The 21,193-nt window shown below is 43.5% G+C and overlaps 2 protein-coding genes and 1 long non-coding RNA gene across 3 annotated transcripts in view; 2 read left to right on the forward strand and 1 right to left on the reverse strand.

Annotated features, from left to right (window-relative positions):
- The first annotated feature begins 1,518 nt into the window (after window positions 1–1,518).
- Window positions 1,519–17,365, forward strand: LOC123483345. Its single transcript, XR_006658196.1, has 2 exons — window positions 1,519–1,558; window positions 16,135–17,365. It is a non-coding gene; the product is annotated as an uncharacterized LOC123483345 (long non-coding RNA).
- Window positions 5,185–14,877, forward strand: c1qtnf6b (C1q and TNF related 6b). The gene is made up of 4 exons (XM_041869698.2): window positions 5,185–5,291; window positions 9,421–9,630; window positions 11,466–11,717; window positions 12,039–14,877. The coding sequence occupies exons 2-4, from the start codon at window positions 9,432–9,434 to the stop codon at window positions 12,332–12,334; spliced, it is 747 nt and encodes a 248-aa protein (XP_041725632.1). The 5' UTR covers window positions 5,185–5,291; window positions 9,421–9,431; the 3' UTR covers window positions 12,335–14,877.
- A 1,621-nt stretch (window positions 17,366–18,986) lies between the features above and the next one.
- The window catches only part of LOC121555847 (transmembrane protease serine 6), a 13,827-nt gene continuing 11,620 nt past the window's right edge, over window positions 18,987–21,193 (reverse strand). Inside the window, exon 18 of the mRNA XM_041869693.2 lies at window positions 18,987–19,589. Coding sequence (XP_041725627.1) covers window positions 19,422–19,589 — 168 coding nt within the window. The 3' untranslated portion in view covers window positions 18,987–19,421. The remainder of the gene's footprint in view (window positions 19,590–21,193) is intronic.

The following is a 21,193-nucleotide window of genomic DNA, read 5'->3' on the forward strand; positions in this document are numbered from 1 at the left end:
ATTAGACATGTAGGACAGTATTGTATGTGACACCATAATAGACAGAGACAGAGTATTAGACATGTAGGACAGTATTGTATGTGACACCATATGAGACAGAGACAGAGTATTAGACAGGTAGGACAGTATTGTATGTGACACCATATGAGACAGAGACAGAGTATTAGACAGGTAGGACAGTATTGTATGTGACACCATATGAGACAGAGACAGAGTATTAGACATGTAGGACAGTATTGTATGTGACACCATAATAGACAGAGACAGAGTATTAGACATGTAGGACAGTATTGTATGTGACACCATATGAGACAGAGACAGAGTATTAGACAGGTAGGACAGTATTGTATGTGACACCATATGAGACAGAGACAGAGTATTAGACATGTAGGACAGTATTGTATGTGACACCATAATAGACAGAGACAGAGTATTAGACATGTAGGACAGTATTGTATGTGACACCATATGAGACAGAGACACGGTATTAGACAGGTAGGACAGTATTGTATGTGACACCATATGGGAAGAGTATCTACAAAGAGAAAGAGGCAGAGAAAGTCAGGATGTGGGTTTAACCTTCTGCAGTAGAGCGGTGAGAGAGAGGGTGGAAGAAAGGGTTGTGAAAGAGAGTGGGAGGAAAGAGAGAGAAGAGAGAGAAGAAAGTAGCTCACCACCAGAGACTCAGAACCAGTGTTTGGGCTGCTGTTGCTCGGGGTGGTTGACACACACACACACACACACGCACACACCACACACGCACACACGCACACACGCATACACCACACACACACACACACACGCACACACACATGCACACACACACACACGCACACACATACACATACACATACACAAGCACACACCACACACACACATACACGAATGAGTCATTAATCAGCCTATATAGAGTACTAAACTAGAAGTGGGTCATAGGAATATCCTTCAGCAGTTCGTCTGAGAGGAGAAGAGGAGTACAGAAAGCAGTGAACTGCTTGTTACATCAGCAATAACCAAATATCTGCGACTGTAGTTTCTACACACACACACACTCCCTAATCGCAACCCACGCCAACCTAGGACCCCAGCAGTGCAGTATTAGTATCCACCAGATGTACACTAAACTCACTATCCCTCTACAGACTCTCACAACAGGAAGATAAGACTGGCACGGCACCTTCAATCAGGCTCTCCATCCTGTTACTGGAAAAATAACATGTTTGCTTGCCTGCGTGTGTGTGTGCGTGCGTTCGTGTGTGCATGCATGGCTAGGTTTGTGTGTTGTGTGTGTGTGTGTGTGTGTGTGAATGTACAGTATCTTCAGCAACATCTACTTCTTTCCCAGCACACAGTATGAACTCTGAGACCATCACTAATACGCCAGCTGGCTCGCTAGTCACTACCCTCCTCCTTCATCCCACTGCCAAACGCAACTACAGTTAGATCACTGAGAGAGAGAGAGAGAGAGAGAGAGAGAGAGAGAGAGAGAGAGAGAGAGAGAGAGAGAGAGAGAGAGAGAGAGAGAGAGAGAGAGAGAGAGAGAGAGAGAGAGAGAGAGGTGATGGGAGGTGGAGAGAAAGTCTGGGAGAGAAGTTGAGGAGTGAAGGGAGATGGAGAGAAAGTCTGGGAGAGAAGTTGAGGAGTGAAGGGAGATGGAGAGAAAGTCTGGGAGAGAGAGAGAGAGAGAGAGAGAGGTTAAAGGATGACAGAATGAAAGAGAGATGGAATGGAAAGAAACGAGAAGAAAATGTATGCAAAAGGTCAAGAAATTAGATGAGTCATTTCAACAATCACAGCCCAACATCATCAACATTTTCTGACCTCAAAATCTCTGCCAACAGTCAAAATAATGAAAACGTTTTAATCAACTGTAATTTAAAAAGTAACTGAAAGCAGAAATGTTAAATTAAATAAATATGAATATAAATACACATTCATGAGCACAGACATTAGGTCAAATAATGTAACTGGACGGTAATGTCTCGACATAGCCCTGTATAGACATATATGGGCTCTGGTCAAAAGTAGTGCACTATATAGGGAATAGGGTGCCATTTGGGACACATAACATAGTTTTTATGTTCTGATGAATGTCAGAAAGATTCATCGTTTTCTCATAAATGGAAAGTTACTCCTGACCTAGGGGATGTAGAACATTTAGTTCGCGTTCTGTCGGTGCCTGTAAAGATATACGTTTTATGTCTGCATGTCTGTGTGTATGTGTGTGTCCACATGCGTTTGTGCGTATGTGCGTGCATGTGTGTGTGCTGTGTGTGACTCATAGCCGTTTCCTGCAGTCAAATTACCAAATCGTCCTCTAGTGGCCTCATGGGTGGAATGTTATTAATATTTTTCATAATTCCATAATTAATAAACAGATTTATTTAACACCGAAAATCCGGTGTTTCTATGTCAAACGTTTCTGTTATATTTCAGTCTTCTGTGATGTATATGAAGTGCAATATTGGGATGCAAACTCAAAATTGAATACATTTCAAATAAATTTAATTGTACTCTCAATCAGAAGAGTCTTTGACACAACACACACACACACACACACTCCTGACCCATTTCCAAATCCAACTTCTTATTAATCTACATCCCCCACTTCACAACATCTGTCTTCACCAGTGTTGTGGCTTCACAGATGTGGAGAAGAAGCCAAATACAAACTACCAGAGCAGAGCTGGTCTGATAGTTCAACCACACAGAGAGAGAGAGAGAGAGAGAGAGAGAGAGAGAGAGAGAGAGAGAGAGAGAGAGAGAGAGAGAGAGTGTGAGTGAGTGAGTACATGTATCTTTTTATAAGACTCTCTCAGTGTCTATTTAATTAACACAGATGATAACAAGCTCTACCGGCTAAACTTCCAGTGAATGAGAACGATGAGGATGACATGATTATGGGACATGGAGAAACTATGTCTTTCTGACAGAGCGAAAGGGAGGAGGAATAACAGAAGGATAAATGAATATGGTACAGCTGTCATTTCTTCATTAGTGGGAGAAAAGAGAGGAAAAGGAGGAAGATAAATGATGAGGGGAAAAGACAGAAGGATGGAGAGTCTGAGGAATAGTACAGGGGAGAAAGGAGGGATGAGGGGGGAAAGAGAGAAGGATTGAGAGTCTGTCCATAGTTTCTCAAGGAAGTGTGTGTGTGTGTGTGTGTGTGTGTGTGTGTGTGTGTGCGTGTATGTGTGTATGCGTCTGTGTCTGTGTGTGTGTACGTGTATGCGTCTGTGTCTGTGTGTGTATGCGTGTATGCGTCTGTGTCTGTGTGTGTATGCGTGTATGCGTCTGTGTCTGTGTGTGTATGCGTGTATGCGTCTGTGTCTGTGTGTGTATGCGTGCGTGTGTGTTGTGAAGTTGATATCCTATTGATCTAAGCATATAAGGTCAGTTATGTACTTTCTAGAAAAGCCTGTCTGGAAGAGCTCTAGGCCCTAGCTAGTGCTGGTAGGCAGTCTGAGACATAGGCTGAGTCCCAAATGGCACCCTATTCCCTACATAGTGGAATGGGCCCTGGTGTTAGTTTAGTGTAATTAGGCTACACGCACAAACACATGCATGCACACACACACACACACAAACAGCAGTCAAATCCATACAGTATGCTTTGTCAACTAATTAGACCAGCCATATAGAGTTGGCCAATCGCAACAGGGCACACAATGGAATCTAGAACTCACTCATTGGCTAATTCAAACCAGGATTTACAGGATTCTAAATCCATTTCACAGAAGAAGAGCTATGTCTGATGATGATCATTATCTAACTATACTGTCATTAGTAATTAAGTCAGGATATAGTGGTAACATAAGGTATAGGACTGACAAGCTGTCACTGGGTAAATACAGGCTGTCACTGGGGAAATCTTAGATATCAGGTAGCATTTAGGTAGAGAGAGAGAGAAACTAGAATGCTATTTGGCCCTAAACAGAGAGTACACAGTGGCAGAATACCTGACCACTGTGACTGACCCAAACTTAAGGAAAGCTTTGACTATGTACAGACTCAGTGACCATAGCCTTGCTATTGAGAAAGGCCGCCGTAGGCAGACCTGGCTCTCAAGAGAAGACAGGCTATGTGCACACTGCCCACAAAATGAGGTGGAAACTGAGCTGCACTTCCTAACCTCCTGCCAAATGTATGACCATATTAGAGACACATATTTCCCTCAGATTACAGCGATCCACAAAGAATTCGAAAACAAACCCAATTTTGATAAACTCCCTTATCTACTGGGTGAAAAACCACAGTGTGCCATCACAGCTGCAAGATTTGTAACCTGTTACCACAAGAAAAGGGCAACCAGTGAAGAACAAACACCATTGTAAATACAACCCATATTTATGTTTATTTATTTTCCCATTTGTACTTTAACTATTTGCACATTGTTACAACACTGTATATATACATAATATGACATTTGAAACGTCTTTATTCTTTTGAAACTTCTGAGTGTAATGTTTACTGTTAATATTTATTGTTTATTTCACTTTTGTTTACTATCTACTTCCCTTGCTTTGGCAATGTTAACACACGTTTCCCATGCCAATAAAGCCCTTAAATTGAAATTGAATTGAATTGAGAGAGAGAGAGAGAGAGAGAGAGAGAGAGAGAGAGAGAGAGAGAGAGAGAGAGAGAGAGAGAGAGAGAGAGAGAGAGAGAGAGAGAGAGAGAGAGAGAGAGAGAGAGAGGGGGGGGGGCAGGGGTAGAAAGAAACAGAGGGAGAGAGGGGTGAGGGGAGACAGAGAGGTGAAAGATGACACTGAATGAAAAAGAAAAATGATTAAGATCAACTTTAATCTGCTATACTATGAAGACAGTTAAAGAGGTAAATGTTATAATTGGCACAGAAATACAAAAGCATAGATTCCAATAGTCTACTGGGCAGACAGGACTGAAGAAGAAAGAGAAGAACTTCTGATAAAGAAGATAATATATGACCTCTGTTGGAGGTTCAGTATACAGCTGAACTATTCTGACAGATAGTGGTACACTGCAGGCTTGTTGTAGTAATGGATGTGTACTTTAGGGAGGGATGGAGGGATGGAGGGATGGAGGGAGTGATCAAGAGAGGAGGGAAAAGGAAGAATGAGTTACAATCAGTGAGGAGGGAGAGAAGACAGAGAGAGGGGGGGAAGCAAGCAATCTACAGCGTGTATGGGAGAGAGCGGAGAGAGAGAGAGAGAGAGAGAGAGAGAGAGAGAGAGAGGGGCTGAGTAAGGTTTCTTACTGAGTTACATTTTCCTCGCGCACAGCTGATCCCGCATCGCTAGGAGGAACACAAGGTAAGTGAATCAGGACTTTGTCAAATGGGAACTGTATAATAACATTGTTATATCTATTGCTGACAAGTCAACAAATTGTTTGCATGAATGCGCGCGATGCAGAACACGTTTTGAGCTCTTGCTTCCCCGTTGAATTAGTTTTTTTCTTTGGAAAATAAGTTACTCCCAAGAGAAGCCAACTCACCAGTGTTCTGTGCATTTGAGCCTGAATGGAAACTTGAATAATATTTTCCAAGAAGCACATTGCTACAAGTATTTATTTGCTTAAGCTTTGTATAAGGATGTGTTCCAGATAAATGTATGCTGTGCGTCTGTGTAGACGTGGCTGCTATAATGAATCCATTATGACAGAAAGACAAGGGGGCAGGCATTTTTTTTCTCTCTGGGTCAATTCTACAATGTTGACAGAATAACATTGTTATGCACATACAAACAACAAATTCAGTAGGGTATACAAACATTTTCATACAACACGGTACATTTGCATTTTATATTTAAAAGAATATATATATTATTTCCTGGCTTTTGAACTTGCCTCAACTGAAGGCTATAGCCAAACTATTGACAAATTATGTATTAAGTTATTCATAACTGATCACTTTAATGTATGATGGCAGATGGCAAAGACATTTAAAATGGCAATCTGCAGTTCCAACAACAACAAAGCAGCAACCCCACCACTGTTTTGCAAAAACAGCTTTAAAAATTTGTTGGGATAATGAGCTCTCTTTTACTTTGTAAATGTCGTACTATTGGGTTCTTCAATGACTACAATCTCAATTAACTGGATTCATTTTCTCTCTCTGTTTCTAATACTGTAAAAAAAAATGTAAAGACTCTCAGTACTGTTGTTATAATACTAGTGTTACTGTTTATCAATATTGGCACGCCATCGTGAACAGCAGGGAATGATCACACTGTAAAAAGTAGGTTATCTCATAACTTCCCACAGAGTGAAACTAAAGCTTCCTCCCTTCTTTCTCTTCATACTTTCATCCATCCATCATTCTAACCATCGATCCATTGTTGTAAAGACCGTTAACATTCCAGGAGCGGTGTAAAACACCAGGGATTTCCTCTTTGGCCCTATATCTCAGTCTGTCCCACTGATTCACACACACACGTGGTGCTTGCGCACACAGACACTCACGGATACTCTCTCTCTCTCTCTCTCTCTCTCTCTCTCTCTCTCTCTCTCTCTCTCTCTCTCTCTCTCTCTCTCTCTCTCTCTCTCTCTCTCTCTCTCTCTCTCTCTCTCTCTCTCTCTCTCTCTCTCTCTCTCTCTCTCTCTCTCTCTCTCTCTCTCTCTCTCTCTCTCTCTCCCTTCCTCCAATCCATCCTCTGCAGCGTTGTCCAACTCTAACCCCTCAACATGGGTCTCTCTCAACCCAGAGCCAAAGCCTTCCCTAAATACTGTCAAACTGGTCCTAAATGTCAGTAGTGAAATCACCGCTCCTCTCCTCAAGCAGGAAGTAACAGGTTTATTCAGGTAACGGTTTGTGATGCTAGTGTTCATGTCCCACTGATACCTCCTGGGGGAGATACTTGATGTGACCAGATCATTCAGACACCAAGTGAGAAAGCTTTGCCTGCCTCTGATGTTCCCACTAGATGGCCAAGCTGCAAAGTCAATATTGTCAATGTCGTAAAAACGTATGGAAACAGGTTAGCAGTGTGGTTAAGGTTAGGGTTAGGTTTCAAATCAGATTTGAAGAAGATAAATAGTAGAACTAGGCAGGGCTTCTGACTTTGCAACTTGGCCTGAGTTTTGTGTTTGAACCCATAACTCTCTTACGTTGCCAATACAGCTTTAGTCTCAATTACTCCTGCAAGATATTTAACCTACTTTAGGTAGGTTAAAGCCAATGAAATCACTGGTACTGTAAAAGGGCTTGTGAACTTTTTTATTTGATCTTATGCAGATTAGAAGTTAAATGCACAAAGACTCAAGTATTAAGGGTTATGGAAAATTGCATCTAGTCTAGAGCAAACCTTTTTGTAACATGATCCAGCTGAAACCTTGAGAATTCTGTTTAGACCCAATGAAATGTGACTAAATATACTGTTCCATAGTTTAGGACCACAAGCCATGAAGATCTAGAAGGAACTATAGCATTGTTACATCATGGACTGATGGAATGGTCTAGAGCAGCATTTACTGGGATGTCAAAAGTCTCCCTAGATTGCAAAGCCCTCTCTCTTCTCCCCTCGATCTTTCTCTGTCTCTGTCTCTTCTCTCTTTCTCTCTCTCTGACTCTCTGACTCACTCCCCTCCCCCTTCTCTTCCCACCACCCCTGCTCCCTCTCTCTCCTGTCACTTCTCACTGTACCTCCCTGGCCTGAGACAATGATGTAACACACAGCGATTGGCTGTCTAGGACCTCCAGTGTGTCAGTCCAGGCCTAACGCCAGAATGAAATTACCCCACCATGGTGCACTGTGAGTGACTGGGGCACGGCACCAGAGCAGTTTGGCTGATCCTCCATGTTAACTAAAACAATGTGTGTAGAGAGAGAGAGAGAGAGAGAGAGAGAGAGAGAGAGAGAGAGAGAGAGAGAGAGAGAGAGAGAGAGAGAGAGAGAGAGAGAGAGAGAGAGAGAGAGAGAGAGAGAGAGAGAGAGAGAGAGAGAGAGAGAGAGAGAGAGAGAGAGAGAGAGAGAGAGAGAGAGAGAGAGAGAGAGAGAGAGAGAGAGAGAGAGAGAGAGAGAGAGAGAGAGAGAGAGAGAGAGAAACAGAGAGAGAGAAAGTGAGAGAGAGAGAGAGAAACAGAGAGAGAGAGGAACAGAGAGAGAGAGGAACAGAGAGAGAGAGAGAGAGAGAAACAGAGAGAGAGACAGAGAGAAACAGAGAGAGAGAAAGTGAGAGAGGGAGAGAGAGAGAGAGAGAGAGAGAGAGGGAATGTGTGATGGTACTTACCAAAGTTAACATGGGTTCTATGGTGTGTGTACACTGGGCTTGATGACCTGTCCCTGTCCCATTACTGGGCTTGATGACCTGTCCCTGTCCCATTACTGGGCTTGATGACCTGTCCCTGTCCCATTACTGGGCTTGATGACCTGTTCCTGTCCCATTACTGGGCTTTTCCCTGACCCTGTCCCATTACTGGGCTTGATGACCTGTCCCTGTCCCATTACTGGGCTTGATGACCTGTCCCTGTCCCATTATTGGGCTTGATGACCTGTCCCTGTCCCATTACTGGGCTTGATGACCTGTCCCTGTCCCATTATTGGGCTTGATGACCTGTCCCTGTCCCATTACTGGGCTTGATGACCTGTCCCTGTCCCATTATTGGGCTTGATGACCTGTCCCTGTCCCATTACTGGGCTTGATGACCTGTCCCTGTCCCATTACCGGGCTTGTCCCTGTCCCTGTCCCATTACTGGGCTTGATGACCTGTCCCTGTCCCATTACCGGGCTTGTCCCTGTCCCTGTCCCATTACTGGGCTTGATGACCTGTCCCTGTCCCATTACCGGGCTTGTCCCTGGCCCTGTCCCATTACCGGGCTTGTCCCTGGCCCTGTCCCATTACCGGGCTTGTCCCTGGCCCTGTCCCATTACTGGGCTTGATGACCTGTCGCTGTCCCACTAACAGATGTCTTGTAGAGACACTGGAAATGTGTCCAATCGTGAGTTCATGTGGACATGGCTGGCCGTCGATGTTTAATGTTTTCATATGGTTGTTTGGTAATGTTTACATGTACAGAGTGGATGTGGTAATATGGTGGTAATGTTTTCATGTTTAATACAGTGCAGGTGTGAGAATGTGCAGGTAGGTTGAGTGACACACACACACACACACTAAAGAGAAGTGATCATGTCCCGTATATGAGCCAATAACAACACATCCAGCTGTCCCTGATCTCACTCATTATCTCTCTTCCCTCTTTGTCTCTCTCTCTCGCTCTTTCTTTCTTTCTTTCTTTCTTTCTTTCTTTCTTTCTTTCTTTCTTTCTTTCTTTCTTTCTTTCTTTCTTTCTTTCTTTCTTTCTTTCTTTCTTTCTTTCTTTCTTTCTTTCTTTCTTTCTTTCTTTCTTTCTTTCTTTCTTTCTTTCTTTCTTTCTTTCTTTCTTTCTCTCTCTCTCTCTCCACCTCTCTCCAACTCGCTCCACCTCTCCCCCCCACCTCTCAGGTGTGGTCATCATGTTGGGGATGTATCTGTCCGTCCTATTGCTCCTCCCCCTGGCCTCGTCCATCCCCTCCCCCTCCAGACCTCCCCCAAGACCCTGCAGACGATGCTGCGACCACCTGCAGCCCCCAGAATCTTCTGCTGCACACCCTGCTCACCATGCTGCCGCCACGCCAGAGGTCCATACCTATATCAACATGACAATACTCAAAGGTAGGGGACAACACACACACACACACACACACATCAATACATTATCAGTATCTTAGATGACCAACCTCAAAGGTACAGTACAAAGAAACCTCCCAAGTCAACAGACAAGAGGAGTTATAGGCATTGCCTTAGAGCAACGTTTCCCAAGCCAGTCCTCCAAAACTAGCCTTTAAAAGGATGTCACAGCTTGTTCAAAAGAAGACACTTGGCAGGATCAGTAATCAGCAAGGCCAACGTTCTCAAAGAAGAAAGAACACATACAGAAGAAACAGGGATTCAAATAGAAACACACACACACACACACACACACACACACACAGACACACATACACACACACACACACACACACACACAGACAGACACACACACACACAGACACACACACACACAGACACACACACACACACAGACACACACACACACACACACACACAGACAGACACACACACACAGACACACACACACAGACACACACACACACACACACACACAGACACACACACACAGACACACACACACAGAGACACACACACACACACACACACACACACACACACACACTCTTCAAAGAGATAAAGGCCTTGTGAGGACATGTGTGTTACCTTTCCAAGCCTTATTCCCCTAAAATAGTCCAGGAGATGTATTGTTTCATCTGGTGTGTCTTTATGGTTTCATCTGACCCTATCCCAAAAACAACAGGTAGTTACGTTTCTCTGACTTAGAAGCATGGCACACACATGGACATGCACACACACATTTTCTAAAAACCTCTAGATTAATTGAAATCCTTGTTTACAGTGTGTGAGGGAGGGAGGGAGGGAGGGAGGGAGGCTCCCAGAAGGCAGTATTCACCTGGCACTGAAACACACACACACACACACCCTCATACAATCAAGCAGTGCAGTGTGTGAGAGGATTTATACTAATTCACTGTGACAACCCATTTTAGTTAGAAAAGAGGAACTAGCTAACTATATGTCACGCCCGGACATAGAGATCTCTAGTTGGTTTGGTCAGGGTGTGAATATCTATGTGTAGATCTATGTTGGCTGGGTGTGGTTCCCAATCAGAGGCAGCTGTCGATCATTGTCTCTGATTGGGGATCATACTTAGGCAGCCATGTTGCCTACCTATGTTGTGGGATCTTGTTTCTGGTTTGGCTTGTTTATGTGTAGCCCATTAGAACTTCACGTTACGTTGCTTTTGTTGTTTTGTCGGTGTTTCTATAATAAACGACTATGTACGCATACCACGCTGCACCTTGGTCCAATCCTTTATACAACGAACATGACACTATATTAAGACTATATATATATATATATATATATATGGAGACTAACTATGGCTAACTAAGTCTACTCTCTAAATTACTCTCTAAAAGTGGTATTAGTTATTATAAAGCACAATGTCCAGATGCTTTTTAAATTCTTGTCCTACTGATGGTAATCATGGCTTGAAGGGTTAACTACAGATCTAGTATTACACTATCCTAACCCTAACCACCACTATCTAGACATCCTAACCCTAACCATCACTATCTAGACATCCTAACCCTAACCACCACTATCTAGACATCAGAGAGAATACTGACCTCACATGAGGGCTAAGAGGCGACTGTATCTACAGCAGGATCATTTAAGCAGGATCTGGACAAGAGGGGGCCTGTTTAGATCAGGTGGTTAAAGCATCAGAAATGTCCATATATGGTCAATGGGTGTGGAAAATCCACTAAGCCCTTGGATAAGGGAGCACACACACACCAGAAGAGAGGTATTTCCTTGCTCATGCTAGCTCAGATAGAAACTCCATATGTTCTTTCTCTTTCCCTCCCCAGGTGATAAAGGTGACAGAGGAGATAAAGGAATGCCAGGGAAAAACGGTAAAGGAGGTCCACATGGTTACCGGGGTCCCATGGGTCCTCAAGGGACCAAGGGCCAGGCGGGCGCCCCGGGAGATGCCTGTAAGCTGCAGCACTCCTCCTTCTCTGTAGGGAGACGTAAATCCCTCCACAGTATAGACTACTACCAGGCCCTGGTGTTTGACACGGTGTTCGTCAACCTCCACGAGCACTTCAACATGTTCAAAGGTAATTCATTGAAGAACCACAAGAAGACACACACTGTTTTTCACACACTTTTTTCAACATGTTCAAAGGTAAATTCTACTGCTACGTCTACTACTACTTCAAAGTCACTGGTGTGCAGGCTTTTGTTCCAGCCCATCACTAATAATAAAAAAACACCCGATTCTAACACGTCACCTTTCTCTTTTCTCAAGGTACATTTTACTGCTTCATCCCAGGATCAACTTCTTCAACATCACTTATTTGCAGGTTCTTGTTCCAGCCCAGCACTAAAACACCTGACACTGACACTAACTAATCACTTTCTCCTTCCTTTCTCTCAAGGTAAATTCTACTGCTTCATCCCGGGTATCTACTTCTTCAACGTGAACATCCACACGTGGAACTTCAAGGAGACCTACCTCCACCTGATGCACAACGATAAGGAACAGGTGATCCTCTACGCCCAGCCCAGTGAGAGGTCCATCATGCAGAGTCAGAGTGTTATGATGGACCTGGCGCTGAACGACGAGGTGTGGGTCAGGCTCTACAAGAGGGAGAGGGAGAACGCTGTCTATAGTGATGACGTGGATGTCTATATTACCTTTAATGGATACCTGGTGGCGCCTAGTGTCCAGTGATAAGAGGGGGAGGAAACTCTGTGTTGGATCTTGGTTGTCTTTTCATGCCTAAAGTTCAGTGATGAAAAAGGAGGAGAGAAGAGAGAGAGGGAATTTGTGCCTGTGTTGGATTTTTTATTTTGCTTGTGCTTATGCCTTCAGTGCTCACCAAATTCAAATGGAAACTCAGGGTTGATTTTGGTTGTCCCTTTGTAGTGCCTTCAGTGCTCATCAAATGGAAACTCTGGGTTGATTTTGGTTGTCCCTTTGTAGTGCCTTCAGTGCTCACCAAATGGAATGTCTGAGTTGGATTTTGTTTGTCCTGGTGTTGTGCCTAAAGCAGCCGATGATACACACAGGTTTTCCTCTGCCTTACGATGTATTCCTCTCAGGTACTTTGAATGGGGAGGACTGTGGGCACTAATCAATGAGATCGAGATCACTATGCAGTGTTGTGTAGTCCCGGTGAGCAACATTGGTTGAAAATACATACACATTTTAACCTTTTCAACATCTTTTACCAAAAAGACGTATTTTCAATGTCTTTTCAGCGTCTTTTCAACGTCTTTTGCTCATAGGGTGGTTTTGGTACTAGACTAGAATGGACCCTGCATTGAACTGTTTCTATGGTGATCTCGAGAAAAGCACTTACTTGTAGCTTTAAAAGTGAAAAATTAGAAAATGTCAGCCATATCAAATGAATATATAGAGATTGTTGAGTAAGTAATGCAAGATTGTATTGATATATATATTGATAACTCAGTGTTATGTTTTTTTATAGAGATTTACTTTAAGCTGCAGTGCAGCTTGTAACATGTAAATAATTGTATAGACCTTGAGGATTTTTGTTACCTAAAATGTTTTATCACTAGCCTGGGTGCCAGTCGGTCTTTGCTTTAGCTGACCTGTTGTTGTTGTCATGTCCTGAACACAATAAGGTACTGTTTCTGAATGCAGTTTGAAAAAGTTCTGCATCCAGGGTGGCCTAACCCTAACCCTATACCACCAAAAAACAAAAATACTCTTGAATTCCATTTTATCAAAACAACACATACTGTATCAGAAAAATATCAACCAAACAAGAATTGTAAAAACCCATTCAAACTAGAACCCCATTCTAAATCAGACCTTCTAGAACCATTACTCCCCATTGTCAGTTGAACAGGTTGAACAGGTGCATTCTATCTTTCACCTAGAGGTTAAGGTCAAACCCTGACCCCCTGACCCCTGCCTGTTTCCCACCGTTAGAGTAAACAACCCCTCATTACTGTCAAGATTTTAATATGTCCTAGTAGTGCACTATATGGGGAATAGGGTGTCAAAGGTAGTGCACTATATAGGGAACATGGGTGCAGTCCGTTTTTATTTGACAGCTCCAATGAAAAACCCAAGTAAAAGCTCAAAGAGAGGAAACACAACAACTCCATGTGTGGTTTGGATGATGATGGTTGAATTGGTTGCCAGATGGACAACCATATCTTTCCTATTACTGCTAATTCCATCCTCAGTCCACAGGGACTGGGGCTAAACTGGAGATAGAGGAGAGACAGACTGGTATATTAGTTCATGAGTAGATAGCTTTGTAGACGATTAGAAGAGGCTTTACTGGTGTAGTTCCCTAGTCAATAGCTCTGTAGCCAATTAGAAGAGGCTTTACTGGTGTAGTTCCCTAGTCAATAGCTCTGTAGCCAATTAGAAGAGGCTTTAAAAGCATACCATAGTGATGTACATCCTATGGTTGTTGTAAGTACCTATATCCTGGATATAACTCAAAACCACGAGCAGAAGTTGACACAGTTGGTTTGTTGTACCCAAGAGACAGAACAGAGTGCAAGCATTATGGATTGGGTTATTAGCATTACCCTTTGCCCCAAAAACCCAGCCATTTATAACCTCTTTCAAACAATTGTTCTGTTTCCTACGCATCTCTACGAATGCAGATGCACTTTCAAGGAGTCCTCTGAGAGTTGTTGGTAGACGGTCTCTCTAAAACTAACCTGGTCCCAGATCTGTTTGTGCTGTTTGGCATGACAATAACAATTGCAAGACAGTACAAACAGATCTGGAACCAGGCTACACTAAAAGTGAAAAGTAGCCAAACTCATGTTCCTTACTAGCTACACTTTATTACTCCTATTACACGGTTCTGTAGTTAGAGCCTTTTACATCACCATTAAAGACATGGAGCCAGTTCATAACAGTAACTACTCTATCTGAAGTAAACAGGAAAGGAGCTTTGAATCGCCCCACTGTCCTATAAACACCATGCTCTATAAAATGAGCCATAAAGTAAGTTGTAGTGTTATGTTACCTGTGAAACAGTGTTGATAGAACTTCTGCAGTTACTGCTGTTAGAGTTCAAGGTTTAGATGGGGGGCCGGCTGGGAGCAGTTGGTATGACAGGCTATGACAGGTTATGACGTATGTTATATCATGCTTATGGCATGTTTACAAGACAGGTTTCTGGAGAAGGGTTCAAGCAGAGCGTTAACGAGAGTTTTCAAGGACATCTGTCCGATTTCCCCCCGGGTCAAAGTAGGTCACAGCTCTCTCTACCCCCCCCACCCCTCTTCTCTCTCTCTCTCTCTCTCTCTCTCTCTCTCTCTCTCTCTCTCTCCCTCTCTCTCTCTCTCTCTCTCTCTCTCTCTCTCTCCTTTCAGGCCCTCTCTGTGTGTAGGGAGCCTATAAGCGTGGTAGGTAAAATCCCTACATCCACCAAGCCTGCCAAGAAAGCCTCACACACACACGCACACACACGCACACACAGAGAGAGAAGGAGAGCCAAGAAAGCTTCAGTCACCTCAACCTCAGGGGGGAGAAGCTTTAGAAAACCCCATGTCCTTTTTCCTCCCACACAATAAGATGTACTACTGTGACTGTACATTAGTGGTTGTTATGATGTAGCCCCTACTAATATACTTTAAACTATGTCTGAAAGGAGGATCATTACCAAATATTTACATATATCTGGTTTACTTTAGGCCAGAGAATGTTCCCTCAGGAAAAACAATGAGAGTTTACATGAGAGTTGGCAGCTCTTACTCAGTTCATGCTATTCTACTGTTACATTACTAGAAAGGCTCGGTCTTAGAGATTTCCTAACTTGAGGGGCCGTGACCCCACTCTCCGATCTGGGATCCATTCTCAGAGACTTTCTGCCTTACGCTTTCTCTCTTTCTATTTCCCTCTCTCTCCTTCTCTCTCATGAGAATGCAGTCTCTCTCTCTTCCATTCACCCTTGTTTCTCTTTCTCTCCCCCTCTTTTTCGTTCCTCCCTCCTCTTCTCCTCCCCCTCTTCTCAGGGTTGTGCGGTCAGTCGGAGGTCTGGTTGTCATTATGAGTGAACCGACACGCTTCCCTCAAGCTTCCTGTTTCTGACTTATAGAAAAACAGCCCCCGGAGAGAGAGAGAGAGAGAGAGAGAGAGAGAGAGAGAGAGAGAGAGAGAGAGAGAGAGAGAGAGAGAGAGAGAGAGAGAGAGAGAGAGAGAGAGAGAGAGAGAGAGAGAGAGAGAGAGAGAGAGAGAGAGAGAGAGAGAGAGAGAGAGAGAGAGAGAGAGAGAGAGAGAGGGGTTGGGTACTGGTATGTGTCAGGGACTTAATCACACAGGGTCAAAGGCAGGGGTTCCACAGCACTGGTTTCTACCTCCATCCTAGCTGTAGTGTTTGTCTATTCACCCTCACTGTTTTACAGAGTATAAACCAGTTACAGTTTGTTAAAGGTCAACCTCTGCCTACTCAATGTATCAGACGGATAGTTTGGAAAGCACAGCTTGCTGTTTTAATGGAAGCACCAGTTGTCAGTGTTCCAGGACTGATACAGGTGCAGACATACACAGAACTTTGCTAGTCTCTCTCTCTCTGTTCCCTTGTAAAAGCTTTAATAGAATTACAGAGTGATTTTTAGGATGCGTTATGAACCGTCTCGTAGCCCGTATCAAAGAGGGAGACAACGCGGAGATAAAGAAATAACAAACATATTTATTAAATAAAGTAAACTATATACAAGTAACAAGGGTGTGTGTAGTCAGTAGTCAGTAGTGTAAGTGAGTGGATGTGTTCATAGATGGTGCTAATGTGTTGAGAGTTGCCAAAACAAACAAACACTAAGAAGCCCCAAAACCAACAGTGTGTCTACGTGGAGAGAGTCTCCTCAATGTATGGGGGAAAGGTGTATTTATCCCCGGGACACACCCGGGTGTGTCCCATTTCGCTGACGACCCTCTCTGCTCCGCCCACCGACATCCTATTAAGGAAAACAAGAGCAAAGAGAAAGAATCGGCAGACAGAGTGGGAGGGTCGTCACATGTGGCTGGTAGCCTAGCGGTTAGAGCGTTAGGCCGGTAACCGAAAGGTTGCTAGTTTGAGTCTGTTGATCTGCCCTTGAAAGGCACTTAACCCTAATTGCTCCAGGGTTGCCTCCAATAATGGATCCCTGTCTGTAACCCCACTCTCTGAGAGTGTCTCAGGGGGAGTGGGATATGTAAGAAACCCATTCCCATTGGCCACCACACTTGTACATGTGTGAAACAGGACAAATATAAGCACCCCCTATTTGACATAATATTACATATACTGTTCTGGATAATGACTTGCATTGGTGATGTCAGCAGGGGGTTAGTTCAAGAGGATACGTTTTTGCATTGTCCTTCCTATTGATGATTAAGGATAGGATTGGGTGAGGGAAAATGGATCCTAGATCTGTACCTAAGGGCGACTTCTATCTGGAGCCAACTAAAACAGGGTCATAAACAAGATGGAGTCGAGGAGCTTCTTAATGAATTATGGGTAATAGGAATATATGCATAATTATGAATATAATTATTTAGGTTTTTGAATGATTGATTGATTGATCAGACTAACGCTAGTAAACGTTTATAATCTCAAGGAATGATGTCAGTGAATTGGTGCTTTAAAAATCCATCGATGGGTGCTACATTTTGTGTTTATAAGTACATGTGCAATTTGTTTTATACATGAATACTAATTATGTTTATATTCTATACAGTATATTCTATTAACTTTTTGTGTATTAAAGACGTTTTTTGAAAGAGTGAAGTTTGTTTTTATACTATGAGACAGAATGGCACTCACACACGCACATGCACGAGGCACAAACAGACAAAGACTGGCTCCAGCTCTATAGCTATAATTACAGACTAGGTCACCACAACTATCTCTGACTCTACCCAACGCTTTACTGAGGGGCAGCCTGGGACAAAACACACACACACACACACACACACACACACACACACACACACACACACATCAAACTGCAGTGCCAGACAGCAGTGCCATACTGTAATACAGTGGCAATACCAGCCTGAGGCGGTGTTCTCTCTCTCTCTCTCTCTCTCTCTCTCTCTCTCTCTCTCTCTCTCTCTCTCTCTCTCTCTCTCTCTCTCTCTCTCTCTCTCTCTCTCTCTCTCTCTCTCTCTCTCTCTCTCTCTCTCTCTCTCTCTCTCTCTCTCTCTCTCTCTCTCTCTCTCTCTCTCTCTCTCTCTCTCTCTCTCTCTCTCTCTCTCTTTCTCTCTCTCTCTCTCTCTCTCTCTCTCTCTCTCTCTCTCTCTCTCTCTCTCTCTCTCTCTCTCTCTCTCTCTCTCTCTCTCTCTCTCTCTCTCTCTCTCTCTCTCTCTATCCGCCCAGAACTTTCCATCTGGAGAGTATTTACATTAATAATCGTTATTAATTCATGAGTCCTGCAGCTCTTGTTTACCTCTCGTTATGGTGGAATGTGTGTATGTGTATGTACAGTGCCTTCGGAAAGTATTCAGACCCTTTAACTTTTTCCACATTCTGTTACGTTACAGCCTTATTCTAAAATAGATTTTTTTTTTTTTTGTCCTCAGCAATCGACACAAAATACCCTATAATGACAAAGCGAAAACAGGTTTTTAGAAATTTTTGCACATTTATTCAAAATTAAAAGCAGAAATATCTTATCTACATACACTACCAGTCAAAGGTTTGGACACACCAACTCATTCAAAGGTTTTTCTTTATTTTTACTATTTTTTACATTGTAGAATAATAGTGAAGACATTAAAACTATGAAATAACACATATGGAATCATGTAGTAACCAAAAAATTGTTAAACAAATCAAAATATATTTTATATTTGAGATTCTTCAAATAGTCACCCATTGCCTTGATGACATCTCCACCTGGAATGCTTTTTCAACAGTCTTGAAGGAGTTCCCACACATGCTGAGCACTTGTTGGCTGCTTTTCCTTCACTCTGCCGTCCGACTCATCCCAAACCATCTCAATTGGGTTGAGGTCGGGGGATTGTGGAGGCCAGGTCATCTGATTTATTAATGAAACATTATGATGACTCTGACACTCATGCTTGGCGTTCCAAATGGTGCCATAGGGTGCCATTTAGGATTCACTCATGTTTTGCAAGGATTCAAAGCTCTAGCTCTCATTTTCAATAGTGAACATGAATCATGTAAAGGAAAAGGAAAAGGCGGAACGCTCGCTCACCATTAACATTGACGTTTCAGACTTCAATGGCTTTCATCAGAACCTTATATCATTAAATGAAATACACTGAAAGCAAATAGCACTTCAAGTGTAGTGCACTGACTCAGATGATTCCAATCCACAGCAGTATGTTGTTGAAATTAAAAGTATATACACAGACAAACATTCGATGAAGGAATCATATGAAAGGCTGATTGCAGATGTATTCAAATCTTACCCAACGAGGTACAGAGTACTGCTGGTTTTATGTTCTACCTGAAAATGAATTGCACACACCTTGTGTACAAGGTCTAAATCAGTCCCTGATTAGAGGGGAAGAATGAAAAAAAGCAGTGGGTTGGTATGGTAGTACTTAATTATGTTGTAATTCTAACAGCTTCCACTAAGCGGCAGTGTTGGATGTAGAACCCAATGCTACAGAGTGTGTATTTGCCCAGTGGAGCCAGAAAGTCTGCTTGTAGGTTAATGAAATTAGGTGCCAGACTGCCAGAAGGTCAATGACACTGTTAAAACCCTGACTGACGCCTAAATATACTGAGGACTGACACAGAGAATAGATCACAACAATTACTACATGATAACAATGTTTGGGATGATGATGATGATGAGGATGATGAAGATCAGCCAGGTCCAGAGATGTGTTCTTTGATCCAGCCGGTGAGTTTGGTGATGCGGGTGTAGACGCCGTAGTAGTCGGCCCGGCCACACCCCTTTCCCCAGCTGACCACGCCCGCTAGGAACCAACGACCCGAGCTCTCCTGGCAGACCAACGGACCGCCCGAGTCACCCTGGGAAAGAGAGAGAGAGAGAGAGAGAGAGAGAGAGAGAGAGAGAGAGAGAGAGAGAGAGAGAGAGAGAGAGAGAGAGAGAGAGAGAGAGAGAGAGAGAGAGAGAGAGAGAGAGAGAGAGAGACAGAGAGAGAGAGAGAGAGAGAGAGAGAGAGAGAGAGACAGAGACAGAGACAGAGACAGAGACAGAGACAGAGACAGAGACAGAGACAGAGACAGAGAGAGAGAGAGAGAGAGAGAGAGAGAGAGAGAGAGAGAGGGAGTGGGGTGGAAGGGAGGGAGGGAGGGAGGGAGAGAGCGAGAGAGAGAGGGAAAGAAGGGGGAGGGAGGGCGGCGTAGAGAAAGTAAGAGAGAGACGATAAAAAAGTTAGCAATTAGCTGAACGTTAGTGGAACGTTTCAGCTATTAAACCACAAAGGCCATTGTAACTTGCTGCTTTCTCTTTTCCAGCTCCTACTACTCTGAAACCCCCTGTTCCCTCCCTCACCTGAGGTACAGTGGGGAAAAAAAGTATTTGGTCAGCCACCAATTGTGCAAGTTCTCCCACTTAAAAAGATGAGAGAGGCCTGTAATTTTCATCATAGGTACACGTCAACTATGACAGACAAAATGAGAAAAAATTATCCAGAAAATCACATTGTAGGATTTTTAATGAATTTATTGGCAAATGATGGTGGAAAATAAGTATTTGGTCAATAACAAAAGTTTCTCAATACTTTGTTATATACACTTTGTTGGCAATGACACAGGTCAAACGTTTTCTGTAAGTCTTCACAAGGTTTTCACACACTGTTTCTGGTATTTTGGCCCATTCCTCCATGCAGATCTCCTCTAGAGCGGTGATGTTTTGAGGCTGTCGCTGGGCAACACGGACTTTCAACTCCCCTCCAAAGATTTTCTATGGGGTTGAGATCTGGAGACTGGCTAGGCCACTCCAGGACCTTGAAATGCTTCTTACGAAGCCACTCCTTCGTTGCCCGGGCGGTGTGTTTGGGATCATTGTCATGCTGAAAGACTCAGCCACGTTTCATCTTCAATGCCCTTGCTGATGGAAGGAGGTTTTCACTCAAAATCTCACGATACATGGCCCCATTCATTCTTTCCTTTACACGGATCAGTCGTCCTGGTCCCTTTGCAGAAAAACAGCCCCAAAGCATGATGTTTCCACCCCCATGCTTCACAGTAGGTATGGTGTTCTTTGGATGCAACTCAGCATTCTTTGTCCTCCAAACATGACGAGTTGAGTTTTTACCAAAAAGTTATATTTTGGTTTCATCTGACCATATGACATTCTCCCAATCCTCTTCTGGATCATCCAAATGCACTTCAGACGGGCCTGGACATGTACTGGCTTAAGCAGGGGGACACGTCTCGCACTGCAGGATTTGAGTCCCTGGCGGCGTAGTGTGTTACTGATGGTAGGCTTTGTTACTTTGGTCCCAGCTCTCTGCAGGTCATTCACTAGGTCCCCCCGTGTGGTTCTGGGATTTTTGCTCACCGTTCTTGTGATCATTTTGACCCCACGGGGTGAGATCTTGCGTGGAGCCCCAGATCGAGGGAGATTATCAGTGGTCTTGTATGTCTTCCATTTCCTAATAATTGCT

Source organism: Coregonus clupeaformis, unplaced genomic scaffold, assembly GCF_020615455.1.
Source record: "Coregonus clupeaformis isolate EN_2021a unplaced genomic scaffold, ASM2061545v1 scaf0083, whole genome shotgun sequence".
Taxonomy (NCBI): domain Eukaryota; kingdom Metazoa; phylum Chordata; class Actinopteri; order Salmoniformes; family Salmonidae; genus Coregonus; species Coregonus clupeaformis.

What these genes read in the sequence shown, in the direction of transcription:
- c1qtnf6b (XM_041869698.2), top strand. Translation starts at nt 9,432, where the DNA reads ATGTTGGGGATGTATCTGTCCGTCCTATTGCTCCTCCCCCTGGCCTCG. An exon ending in CAACATGACAATACTCAAAG is followed by an intron (nt 9,631 to 11,465) that starts GTAGGGGACAAC and finishes TTCCCTCCCCAG; the next exon opens with GTGATAAAGGTGACAGAGGA. An exon ending in GCACTTCAACATGTTCAAAG is followed by an intron (nt 11,718 to 12,038) that starts GTAATTCATTGA and finishes CTTTCTCTCAAG; the next exon opens with GTAAATTCTACTGCTTCATC.